We start from the raw sequence: 14,020 nt of genomic DNA on the forward strand, positions 1-14,020 counted from the left end.
GGAAGTGGAGATTAGTACTAACCGGGGCACACAGCTATATTGCAGAGTTTGGTTTGCACCTCGGGCCCTCCACAGCCCTTGCTTCCATGCTGGGGGAGCACACAGATCCTGCTCCGGGTCCGAGTGCCACGGCCACACGTGACTGAGCACAGGCTCCACGAAGACCACTCCTCCCACAGACCATGCACTGCAAACACCAACAAAACCACCAATGGGGATGAGGGAAGATGAATGGAGGTGGGCCGAAGGGTCTTTCAGTAGCCAGAAACAGCACATGGGGACACACAGAGGCAAAACCCTGCCCATATGAAGGATAAAACCAGGAATGTCACCAACAGACTGGGCTTTAACCGTCAAACACCAGAGTGGATGATGCCTTCAGATCAAGAATCGAGGGCAGAGAAGGAAATGAAAATGAAACAGCATGTATAACATGAATGAGACGTCACTTATCCTGAAAGAAGGAGCACCAAAGTGCAAAAGATCAAGGTATGGGTAGAGCAAAACTAGATGAAATGCACCGTTTGATCGTGAAACGTGTCCAATTGATTGTGTTCCTGCCGAGAGGATTTCAATGAGGTTGTGTCCCTGAAGGATTCTTTGACTATCTATAAAAGTGATATTCGTTCCGTTTCGTTTTATGTTGAGTGACTTCCAAAATAAGTATTCCCTAGATGTATTCTTAAACTCTTTTTAATAGAAGTCATATGGAGATCTTGAATTTTCAGGCATGACTCTAGTAACCGTTCCAATTCCGGCTGTGTTCCAAAACCTAGTGAGCTGCTTACATAGGCAGCTGCCTTTGAAGACAACATTCTGAAACTGAACCTCATAAGTAATTATTTTGGAATATTAAAAATGTGGGCTATACAAAAAGGGACTCAATTGTTTTCGACAAACATTTGAAGCATTTTTTTTTACTGATAAATTTTAATTAATTTTAAGTATATACTTTTTCAAATTCATATAACATATATGAAATAACCCCCATGTAGCATACATGAATCACCCCATAGCAGATCTATTCAGGTGGAGCTGGGGAAGTTGGAGAGTTTCTGAAGCGTGCTGCAACTACTACAGCAGGCACCAGCCAAGTATTTGAATGTTAAGCAGCAAACACTTTGGCTGCTGACACAAAAAGAACCAATCAGCTGCACAATGCGGTAATGATGTCATTATGTCAGATTTAGTTTGACCTACCGGACTGCGCCATCTAGCATTTCATGACAGAACTTTGGCAGCGCACATAAACAGTCTAAAATCACTCAAAATTTACAAAATATCAACAGATTTCCACAGTTAATTAATTTTGAAGTATATGCAGTACTTATTTACTCAGTATCTACTCTAATAGTTTTGCTTCACAATTTTTGTACAGACGATGTGAGAATCCAAATAAAATCAGATTACAAACATTACGATTTTTGTTTTTATTTTAAGTATAGATATACAATATATTTCACAATTATTTCAATACAGAAGATGTGAGAATAAACATACTGTAAATATAGCCACAAAAATTTGTGTTGGTGTGAAATGGTCAGTTTAATATTATTCAAATGTTATAAATGGGCTAGTCCCAATGCATTCGGTGTTTACCACTGCAAAGGAACGTAATGCTATAATTAAGAAACATATAAAACAGTCTTTGCGTTGGAAGCAAGCACTTATCTTAAATTTCAAGTTTTGGAACAGAACATACAGTATGACCGTGGGCTTGATGAGATGTTATGGTTGAAGGTGTGAATGACCTCTGACAAACCACTGCAGTGCGACAACAGTTAAACCAACCACAAAACCACTCAAATGAGCCTAAGTGACTCTCTTCCCCTTATGTTTCCTCTACACTGACCAACTGTAGGGCTCTTCGGAAGCGGAAGAGCAGAGATTTTCTGAGTTGCCAAAGAGAGAGGAAATGCTCGATGTGTGGAGTGACAGTAAAAACAGAAGGCAGACTTTAATATAAGGCAATATATATATGGAGAACTGAAAAGGAGAAGGATGGAAGGGTGGGAGAGATTGAAAAGAGTGATTCAGGTGAGGACAGAAAGAAAAACGGATCCTGACAGGGGATGGAAGGCAAGAGAATTGGCCAGGATTTGGAGAAAGGGGCAAAAGAAAGAGTAAGTAAAAGAGACAGAGAAGGAGATTTTGGAGAGGGCTTTTGGAAAGAGAGAGAGAGAGAGATTGTAAGGCCTCCTCAGTGTAGAGCAGGGATGTACTGTGAATTATGCATGCTGATAAATAATTGATAGCGCTCTGTAGTGCAAAGCTCAAAGGAGCCATGGCTCAGCTGCACATAAAGCATGAAGACTAAAAAAAAGAGCTTGCATGAAATGAATGAGAAAAAGAAAGAGAAAGATAGAGGGGCTGGACAGGTAGAAAAATAAAGGTACTTTTGCTCAAACAACTTTCAGAGTTGACTTTCAGAGTCACTTTCTGCCCTCTTTAGCAATCAAATTAGACACCCAGTAAAAAACACATTTATACATTGAGGCCTCTAATTATCTTCTGCAACGAAGGCAAAATTCACGTTCTACTGACCTGAAAATAGGTTACAGGTGCAGGATTGAATAGGTTTGTGGACAATGATACTGTAAAAGCAAATAACCATCTAATTATGCATAGTAATTAATTAGGATTAATTTTAATAAATAATATAATTAAATTAATACCCAAACTTTTAATCAAATTTGGTGAAAATAAAATAAATAAATAAAATGTATTCAATGTGGAAATCTTAAAATGCTTAATTTAATTTTTATTTTTTAAGTATATACTTAGTAGTCAAACGGCCTCAATTCACAACTGTTTTCAAGACAGATGATCTGGGAGAAATTACATGCCAATTTAATAAGCATAATCATACAGCACACAAATTTGTGGTCAGTAATCAGTTTACAAAGATTTATAACTATTTTACCTATACAGTTCCATATATACCTAAAATTAATTTTTAAAAATGGCATATGCTAAGCATGTATCTGGATGCAGTGTAAATTAAATTAAATTAAATTAAATTAAAAAATATATAAAAATATTTTAACATGTATATCTAATTACAGAAGCAAAAGCAGTTGAGAACCACTGATTTATAATCTTTCACGTTTCAAGGATCTTGAAAAAAAAAGTTTCAAGTTACAGTCACAAGAACAATGTTCTGTGACTCCACTGACTTCAAATTTGGTGCAATGCATCTTTGAAATAAATAAGGCAAAAAGGATTTAAAATAATAATAATACATGAAGCCATATATAGTTTCAGGAGACTTTGAAAAGTGAAAATTTTTGGAGAAATAATTAAATTAACTTCAAAGTCCTCCATGGCTAGCGAGTCACCGGCAGTCTATTCTTGCCTGGACTTCCAAACACTCCTTCATTGGTTGTTTTACCCTGATGACGCAGTTGATTTGCGAGCTGTAAAGGGTGAAACGTGAGGCTAGGATAACAGCACTGATTTTGTGTGGCATGGGGAGAGGTTGAATACTGGGCTGATGTGCCCGCAGTGCTCATTGCCTTTCTATAGACCACATTACGTACTGCCGTATCCATCAAATCACTGTCTGTGCTGCCTCACACAGAGACCCAGAGCCCGTCTATCCGCTCCCCACAGGGGGTGCCGATTCCTCCTATGGTGGAGGAAGCGAGAGAGAAATGTAAAAATAGGTACACACTGACCACCAGACCACAGTCAGGAAAAAAGCTGCAAAAAAAGCAGTACGGTTTGATGATGAAAGGTAGAGAAGCAGACTAGAATGAGAGAAATAAATAAACAGGCACAGAAAGAGATGTGGTTGTGAACCAGGCATGCGGGGCAGACAACAATCCTCAAACCAATAGATCAATGTCCCCTCAGGGCATTTTTAGAACACCAGCAAACTCTGTTCTGTGGCTCCGCAGGCTGCAGGCATTGTTCAGTGTTGTTTACATGTCGTAAATATTATTTATATCAGTTAAGACCAAAAGCGACTGCAGTTATAACTGATTCAGTTACCCTTTAAAAAGCTGTGATGAATGAGCTATCCTTGAATCCCCGTAGTCTGATGCGTCACTAGATTTAAAGGGCAAAAACAAATGCATAGCACCACCTGTTGGTTAATAGATGCAATAGCCCCTTTTGCCCTAAGATTCATTGAATACAGTGGTTTCAATTGGTTTTTCTTCAGGACCCAAGTTTGATATTGCACATCACATGTGTTGAGTCAATAAACGAAATGAGCACAAAAACATGTTATTAAAATCATATATTATAATATATTCATATTTACATGAACTGCATAGGCCAAACAATATGCAAAATAATAATAAATATACAAATATATAAAAATACATACACACATACAGATATATTATTAGTATAATTATAATTATTATTATTTTTATTACTATTATTTAATTTTCAACCTCAAGTCATCCAACCTGTCCATGTTGGCTTCTGCCTAATTTGGCTGCTTCTACTAAGTGACAGATGAATTTATGGCAAAAAGCTGTAGAGTTTGATTGGATGCCCAGCCTTTGACGTCAACAACAAAAGCATTTTCTCTTCCTTTTTAGAAGTTGATAAGCCTATTTATTTTACCACACTAAATATACTCTATTATAATATATTACATTGTTGGATTTTGCCCTATTATAAGAGACATGCCAGTTGTTAACTAGAAATTTAACATCTACATAATGACAAATAGTAATTAAAGCTGAATAAATGTATGCAAAAAAAAAAAAAAAGTTTTAAAAACTTTAAAAAGTTCAAATGTAAGGCCATTCAATTACCAGTAGAAAAAGATGATTACTGGGTATACTGTCAAGCACCAAAGCCTCATCAGAATTAACAATAAGGTAATTGTTGAATTTGAACTAGAGCCGTGTTTCCATATGAGCAACCACATCACCTATAATCCTGCACAAACAGCATTAATGTGCTGCTTTATTTATTTGGGCATTCCATTAAATTTCACAAAGGACTCACAGCTTTAAAAACATTACCAGGCTCTGAAGACACCACAAAATGTTTGACAGCCAAAACAACAATCAAAAGTGGCGGTAAAAAAATAAAAATACATCCACCAGAAGTTTACTTAAACATGGCTTTCTCATTTGACTCTAGGTCTCATGAGCCATTTTACCTGTCTGAGATAATTGCATCAGATTTCATTTATCAATAGAGCCGTAAGCTTTGAATAGTGTTCCTTCATTAAAGTTGAGCAGATTGAGTTTGGCCTAGCACTGCTCTGCTCTGCTGCCCAGACACAATGATATGATATTAAATTTGACTGAAAAGCCTAAATATAGACTGCTTACTGGCAGCTTCCATTATGATTACTTACCTCACAGAGTCTGAAAACATGTTGGGCTATACAAAAGGTCAACAGCGTTCCATTAAATGTTTTTTTTTTTCTCCAAAAGTATCTCAACTGACCTCTGTTTGCCTTATTTTTCTCTTTTGAGTTGTGTGGATACATGAAACAATGCATTACCAAGAAATACTGTCATGAAAAACAAACCTGTCTAAAAGCTTACATGGCAAAACCTACCATACCATTCCTGAGAAAGCAACAGAGAACAAACTTCATGAATTTGCAGAGTTAATTCTGATGGAAACAGCTATCGATGGCTTGTGTCGACAAATTAGACTGAGCTCTAGATTGGGATTAGCTAATGAGCAAACAGGGAGCAATTTAAGACTGCAGCCAGAATTGCTGTTATTTTAAAAGTACCTGTTTTATTTGAAGGCTGTGCTTGATCAATTTTGAATAACAACCCTCCTCCAAACTAAATAAACCTGGCCATAATTGCTTTCACAAATCAATTAAGTTCCGTTTGAACAAAAGCCAAAATAAGGACCAAGGGACTTCCATTGATCGTTAAAGTATGTTGAAGCTACGCTAGCTCAGGCTAATCTCAAAGACATTCGGTTCCTTTTTGCCAGTGCGCATCCCTGTTAAACACTTCCTGCGGAGTGAAAGTAATCTATGAACACATGCACGCACACACATGCTGCGCTGCTTCGGTTCACATTGTCTTTCTCTGCCAATTTTTGTCTCCCTTTAGTAAACATTGTCTGCCTGCTTATGTTGTCAGCATAAATAGTATAAAATGCTAAAACTGTAAGAAAAAAAAAAAAAAAAAAAAAAAACTCAACAGCGAGCATCTTACGTTCTTATTCCTGACTATCTTGTTTACTTTTTTTATTGACACAAAGTTCTCTATAATCAGATTTTCTGAACTAAGCATCAAAAATATATGCATTCCAAAAGTTTCCATGTCTAATCTTAATGTCACTCATATCTGAGCTTCATCGATCGCTGTTTAGAATCAATCCTCAGCAAGCAGATATTTCCAGGAGAAATCTTTCGTTTTGATTCTCTTCAGTCTTGCTCGCTCAGCTGAGATCATCTGCTGCTGTCCTTAAATCACATCCTAAAGCGCTGATCTGCACTCTTGAAGAGACTGAAAAACGCCCAGTGCTGAACATGGCAACTATCTCATCAAAGCCCAGACGCTGTATATCAGAACTTAGGCTGAATGCGCAAGTGAGAGGTAAATTGAGTTATCCTGTTTTACATAAATATAGAATTAACACACAGAAGGACTTACACAGCTGATGATATGCAACAAAGGGCAATCTGTATATGCCTCGTAAGCATTAAGATTTGCATCTACTACTCAGCGTTTAAAACAATGCAGGAACATCATTCAAAAAGCCTCTGGTGAAATAATTTGGGCTGATAGGGGTCTTAACTATAGACATATATTAAATCATCTCCATCCATCTCCAAAATAATAAAAATGCAGAAAAAAAAGAAGAGGAATGATCAGGTTTATGGATTGGGAAACGTTTCAAGCCATAAGGTATAACATGTTGCGCTATGTATCTAATAAAGTTGAATTGTGATACATTTACGAGTCTATGACATGTACACCACTGTTCAAAAGTTTGGGTTTAGTACGATTTTTATGCTTTTGAAAGTCTCACCAAGGTTGCATATATTTAAGCATTAATAAATAAACAACTAATTGTGAGATATTATTATAATTTAAAATAATAATGTTCTATTTTAATATATTTTAAAATGTAATTTATTTGTGTGATGTAAAAGCTGAATTTTCAGCAGCCATTACTCCAGTCTTCAGTGTCACTCTCAGAAATCATTCTTTGAATCATATTGATTTGGTACTCAAGAAACATTTATTTTTATTATCAATTCTGAAAACAGTTTTGCTGATTAATATTTTTGTGGCAACCATGCTACTAAAAATGCTTTTTTGATTAATAGAACAAATGAAAAACAACAACAACAAAAACCTTTGAACAGCAGTGTACATTGAGCAAATTAATTAATGCAAAGTAGGAGATATCCTAAATCAGCTAACTGAATAGATAATGTGCACACTAAATTGTATTGTCAGCATTCACTGCTTACAGCTAACAACAATTGCAACGGTTATTTAATTAAAACATCCAGACATTCCCACTCGTACAGACAGCATTGATCTGTCTTTTACTCATGAGGTCAGTGTCTTTTTTTGTTCCTGAATGAATCAGTGTTATTGAACAAATCGATTGAATGAACAATTCAATGACTCACTCACAAGGACAGTCACTTGTCGTCACCTACTGGCGTATCGATGTAACCTGCAAGAAGAGTCCCTAAAACCCCCACCTCTAACACACAGACTAACAGACAGTCCTTCTGGAACGAACACATACAAGCTTAGTGATACAAACAGTGAAAAGTCCCTGTTGTATAATGTGGATTGTAGCACCTCTTGAATGCTGAACTGACCAATCAGCATCCAGGACTGCAAATGTCCATTCAACGGTGTGTTTTAACATGCCAATACTGATTTTGGTGAAAACCAATGTGTAGACGTGCAAAAAATAAAACAAAATAAAATAAATAAGAGTGAGATTAATCTCACCTGAATCACATAATCTTGATGCACACAAATATTCAAGTGTACATACTAAAGTACATGGACAAAAAAGACTGAACAGCTTGATTCATATCAGTGCGGTACAAAGAGTGTCAACAGTGCCCATTGTACACAGTTCCACAATAAATACTCAACAGAAATGCAGTGTGTGTGATGCACATGTACTTCAAGCATGCAGTGGAGGGAGTAAATGTGTGTGCCATGCAAAATAAATTATATTAACCAAATCATCTAATAGCTGCAGATTCTTCTCATGCACTGGCCAATGTTTACTTACAAAGCTAAAGCAAACATTCAATTAATGTTTAATGATATTTGACCTGCTCGTGCAGTGTGTGAGAAAGTGTGAATGTGTAGATGGTCATCCAAAAGCACGGAGGTACTCTACCTGCTTGATGCTGCGGCTCACCTGGGCAGGTGGCAGTGTTGTTGCAGAGTCGGGTTTCCCTCAGCGGGCCGCTGCAGAGGGTCCCGTACGGAGAGGATACACATGAGCGAGAACGAACCTGCCAACCCTGCCCACATGTCAGTGAACACACGCTCCACTGAGACCACTCCTCTGCTGCTGGGTCACCTACAAAACACAAGACGGAGAGAAAATAAAAATCTTTAAATTCTTGACCCAGACTCAAACCATGGACTTCAACATAAGTCATGAAGGGATTTGAAACACTACCACCGTCAATAAATTCCTGTGAATAAACCACAACAGCTCTTCCAGGAATGTTTTCTTTTTTTTTTAGGTATTCACGAAAAGCTCCAACAATCCATTCCATGTCTTCAGCAATTTAAAAGGTGTTGCAAGGTCAGCGGCAGCCAGAGCCACCCCATCAACTTGGGCTGAATGTGATGGGTGGGAATGCGGCACACCAAGTTCCCTAGTCGTTCTGTCATTTTTGAAAGCCGTGTCCTTGGATAGAGGCAACATCATGAAGTGAATGGGCAAATCAAATTAATTGCACATCTTGTAATCGCATTACATCTTCATTAGCATGTGGTGAGTCAGAGCTTAGTCTTATTTGCGGAGCAGATGAGTGGAGAATAGAAGGTAGGGGGCTGATGGGGACAGGGATGCCAACGGTAACAGAGTTTATGCACATAAGTTTTAGATCACGGAGATGGCGGCTGAAGAGGGGAAAATGTGGAATGCCAATTACGTCAACATGAAAACATTCAGGTATTATTAATATTTTTTAGTTGTTAAAACAATTGTAGGTAACACTTCAGTATAGGGAACCATTCTGACTAGTAACAAGTTGCTTATTAGCATGCATATTACTAGTATAGCCTATTGGTTGTTTATTAGTACTTATAAAACATTTTCTGCATGACCATATTCTACACCCCTAATCCTACCCAATACCTAAACTTAATGACCTTATTAACTATTAATAAGCAGTAATTAGCAGTGTATTGAGGCAAAAGTCATAGTTAATAGTTAGTTAATAGAGAACTGGACTTTAAAATAAAGTGTGACCAAAATTTTAAACCAAAATTTAACCTAATGAATAAAGTGTTGTGTATTATTTATATATAATATGGATATTTATATGTTTTATTTCAATATGTCAAATGTGTGTGTGTGTGTCACGATTCGGGATGGGTACCGAAACTCGGTATTAAATCGGTCTCGGGGCTAAATTATGAAAGACCGGAGTATCGATAAGATCTGACGTTATCGGTACTTCTGTCGGTATTGGAGAAATTAAGAAAACACACATACATTTATTGTTGGTATCTCTCTCTCTCTCTATATATATATATATATATATATATATATATATAATGTCGCCAGCTGTTTATGTGCAATAATATTCAAACATTTGTCTATGATGCATTTTTGCTATGCGCAATTCAGAAGCCAGATCGCGCTCACGCGGAGGAGCTTCAGCACACGCAACATGAAAGTCCTGTTTAATTATGATAGAAGAGAGAACCAACTATTCAAACATCTGCTCACACTTTAGGCCTGTGGCTGTTATATTAAGCTAAGTATTTTTTTTTTTTTCGATTTTGGCTTCCAAGGATTATAGCCGTATTTCTTCTAGCACAACTCCCTTCCCTTCATAGCGGCGCGGATTCGTTCCTCCGAACCAAAACTTAACATCTGAATCATCTCAATCAGTGATTGTTATAAAATGCCGTCTTTACTGTTGCTACATTGCAGGACATATTTGATAGTAAAACGTTGAAAGTGCAATCTGCTGTTCCCCAAGCTGAAATGTGTGTGCGCGCGTGTGCCTGCGCGGCGGCGTGCTCCAAAACGGACAAGCAAAGTACGCTTCGGGCGCGTCGAAATAACACACACAAATATGCCAAAAAATGCGTTGCGTGTCAGTATATTGTCTTAAAGTGTCAGACTGGAGCTTGAGCCATCAATGTTAATCAAAGAACAAAATGCAAAGAGAAAATCACCCACAGCTCTTAATCTGAACAACGTTATAGCTTTAATAAGCATGAATCTATCAGTACATACAGTGAAAACTATGCAGTGCTCATTTACATTTGATTACTTTTGTAACTATTACTTACCTGAACATTAATATTAGTAGACCTTCATGGAAAAATGAAAGCACTGTTTATTTCATTTAGTTTGTGTGTTTGTTTTATTGTATTTGTCAGTTTGTTTTACTTTGTTTCTTTGTTCATGTTGTTACTGTATCTTATCTTATGTATATAAAACACTAAAAATACCTGCACACTTGTGCATTTACAAATTGATGAAGTGCAGGCATTTTTATTGTTTTATATACATAAGATAAGATACTGTAAGAATATGAACAAAGAAACAAAGTAAAACAAAAAGTACCGATAAGAATACCGTTAAAGTACCGGATCGATAAGCAGTATCGGTAAGAGTAGTAATACCGTTAAAACCTTAACGATACCCATCCCTAGTCACGAATCTGGTCTGTGGAGTTCTGTTTACTCCCCACCAGAGGTCACTCCTCCATCACACTGACTCTTGCACCACACTACTGTTGCACTTCACCCACAAACTACAATTCCCATCATCCATTGCACTGATGACACATATACAGCTGATTGCACTAATCACGCTCACACCTGTGAACTATCACACAATCACACACCCTACTTAAACCATGGACTTCCTCCTCCTCTCTGCCGAGTATTGTTTAGCGTATATCATAGCGATAGCTACTCTACGGAGCCCTTTCAGTTATCATAGCCTTGCGTGTTTTCCTTGTTTTTTTTATCTGCCCGTGTTTCCTGGATTAACCCTTTACCTTACCGTTCTGACTCTGTTTGCACCTCGTTTGAATTATTGCTTGTGTACCTGGATTATCTCTCTGCCTTGCCCTATTGGATATTGTGTCTTGCCCGTGCCATATCTGTTTGCCTGTGTATTGATTATGTTTATAAATAAAAGTTTGCACATGGATCCGCACGTCTCACGTCTTGTTCGCCCCGTTACAGAGTGTGTGTGTGTGTGTGTGTGTGTGTGTGGCGCATGCGTTTTTGTGAGAAATGAGGACATAAATTTGTATAATGACATGGGTATGACATAGGTATTACAAGGAGAAGGTGACTTATGAGGACATTGCCCCATGTCCCCACTTTTCAAAATGTTTATAAATCATACAGAGTGAGTTTGTTTTTTTTCTTTTTCTTTTTTTTCCTGTGAGGGCTAAGTTTAGGTGTGGGGCAATAGCACTTATGGTTTGTACAGTATAAAAACCATTACGCATATGGGATGTCCCCACTTTTCACAAAAACAAACGTGTGCGTGTAATTTATTCCTTCAATGTCATCTGGTCTTTCAGGAATCATTCTAATATGCTGATTTGATGCTCAAAACAGTTTTGATACTTGATATTTTTAAAATTAATACTTTTATTCAACAAGGACACCGTAACTTGATCAAGTAACACTAAACATGTTTGTCATGTTACAAAACATTCATATTCATAAAAAAAAAATGCTGGAAGCAAAATTATTGGAACAGATAGAATTAACATAGATTAAACTGAAAAGACTTAATATTTAGTTGCAAATCCTTTGCTTTCAATAACTGCATCAAGCCTGTGACCCATTGACATCACCAAACTTTTGCATTCTTCTTTTGTGATGCTTTTCCAGGCTTTCAGCGCAGCCTCTTTCAGTTGCTGTTTGTTTTTTTTCTTGGGGGGGGGGGGGGGGGGGGGGGGGTCACCCCCTTCAGTCTCCTCTTTAGCAGGTAAAAGGCATGCTCTATAGGGTTTAAGTCTGGAGATTGACTTGGCCAGTCTAAAACCTTCCACTTCTTGCCCCTGATGAACTCCTTTGTTGTTTTGGCAATGTGTTTTGGGTCATTATCTTGCTGCATGATGAAGGATCTCCTAATAAGTTTGGTCATATCTTTCTTTAAATTGGCAGACAAAATGTTTCTGTAGACTTCTGAGTTCATTTTGCTGCTGCCATCATGTGTTACATCATCAATGAAGATTAATGAACCCGTCCCAGAAGAAGCCATGCAAGCCCAAGCCATTACCTCCATTGTGTTTCACAGATGAGCTTGTATGTTTGGGATAATGAGCAGATCCATTCTTTCTCCAAACTTTAGCCTTTTTGTCACTTTGGTAAAGGTTAATCTTTGTCTTATCAGTCCATAAAACTTTGTCCCAGAATTTTTGAGACTCATCTCTGCACTTTTTGGCAAATTCCAGCCTGGCCTTCATATTCTTCTTGCTAATGAGTGGTTTGCATCTTCTGGTGTAGCCTCTGTACTTGTGATCATGAAGTCTTCTGCAAACAGCAGATTGTGATACCTTCATTCCTGCCCTCTGGAGGTTGTTGCTGATCTCACTTACTGTTGTTTTAGGGTCTTTCCTGACAGCTCTCACAATGTTTCTGTCATCAACTGCAATTGTTTTCCTTGGTCTACTTGTTCGATGTCTGTTACTTAGTACACCAGTCGCTTCTTTCTTCTTCAGGACATTCCAAATGGTTGAAATGGCTATGGCCAGTGTGTGTGCAATGGCTCACAACTGCTTGTTTTTCACCCATAGACAGCTCTCTGGTTTTCATGTTGGTTACACCTCTTAACTATAAATGCAGTTTGAACAGGCAAAACCCAAATCTGAAACTGAGCATACACATTCAGTGCTAATTATTGTTTGAATAATCATTGTGATAGGACACACCTGGGCAACAAAATACACCTGTCAGTCACATGTTCCAATAGTTTTGCTCACATGAAAAATGGGTGGGTTCAAACAAAAGGTGATATCTTCTAAGTTGTGTGTCAGATCCAGATGTAAATACCTGGAAATAAAAGCCGGCATGTAAATCTCTTGTCTGATATTCATCTTTTGATGTCAAACCCAAATGTTTTCAGTCTACAGCAAAAATAAAGGAATTGGCCTCACTGTCCGAATACTTTTGGAGGGGAGTGTATATATACACACACACACATACACATTTTTATGGTTTGATATAGATCCTGTAGGAGTTGCAATTTTCAGACACCTTTTTCTCTTGAAAACATCAAAGCGCTGTCCACGGTTCTGAAATGCACTCAGCTTAATCAAGAAAGATGGGACTCACCTGTCTGGGCCTGAAACACACCCGGCTGGTCAGCTGATCGTGGCCTTTGTGTCTTCACCTTCTGCTCATCATCATCAGGTTCTAGACAGACACATGACAAAACAATTATATTAAAGAAATAGGACAAGATAGACCATGTATGAGATATAGAAGTTGTATTATTTCATGAAGTGGTGCCAATAAGAATATGATACAGAACACTAATATATTTTATGTATTCATATATTTAATAACAAATTTAAAAAATCCAATAGAAACCATATAGGGTCACAAATATGCATGTCTGTTTTTTCCATGAGCCTGCAGCCTCATGCCTACGGTCGAATCACAGCCATGCAATATACAGCCATATCGATATTGCGTTTATACAACAGTTCGAGGGGACGAGAGTGTAAATAAATTAGAAGCAACAACAAAGTGTCTTTAAAAGCCCTCTTTTGTGCAGAACTACTTCCTTCCGCCACAGATTTAAATCTAAAGTTGACAGTTTAACAACAGTGCCCAAGCCTCCGTTACTAATTCCAAAACGTCACTTT

The 14,020-nt window shown here is 37.6% G+C and overlaps 1 protein-coding gene across 1 annotated transcript in view; it reads right to left on the reverse strand.

Moving 5' to 3' along the window:
• The window catches only part of adgrb2 (adhesion G protein-coupled receptor B2), a gene marked incomplete at its 5' end in the record, with an annotated part of 133,142 nt that extends 119,498 nt beyond the window's left edge, over window positions 1-13,644 (reverse strand). Inside the window, 3 exons of the mRNA XM_079442574.1 lie at window positions 23-187; window positions 8,326-8,511; window positions 13,485-13,644. Of these exons, the coding sequence (XP_079298700.1) occupies window positions 23-187; window positions 8,326-8,511; window positions 13,485-13,644 (511 nt within the window). The remainder of the gene's footprint in view (window positions 1-22; window positions 188-8,325; window positions 8,512-13,484) is intronic.
• Window positions 13,645-14,020: the final 376 nt, after the last annotated feature.

Source organism: Barbus barbus, assembly GCF_936440315.1.
Source record: "Barbus barbus genome assembly, chromosome: 19".
In the NCBI taxonomy this organism is placed as follows: domain Eukaryota; kingdom Metazoa; phylum Chordata; class Actinopteri; order Cypriniformes; family Cyprinidae; genus Barbus; species Barbus barbus.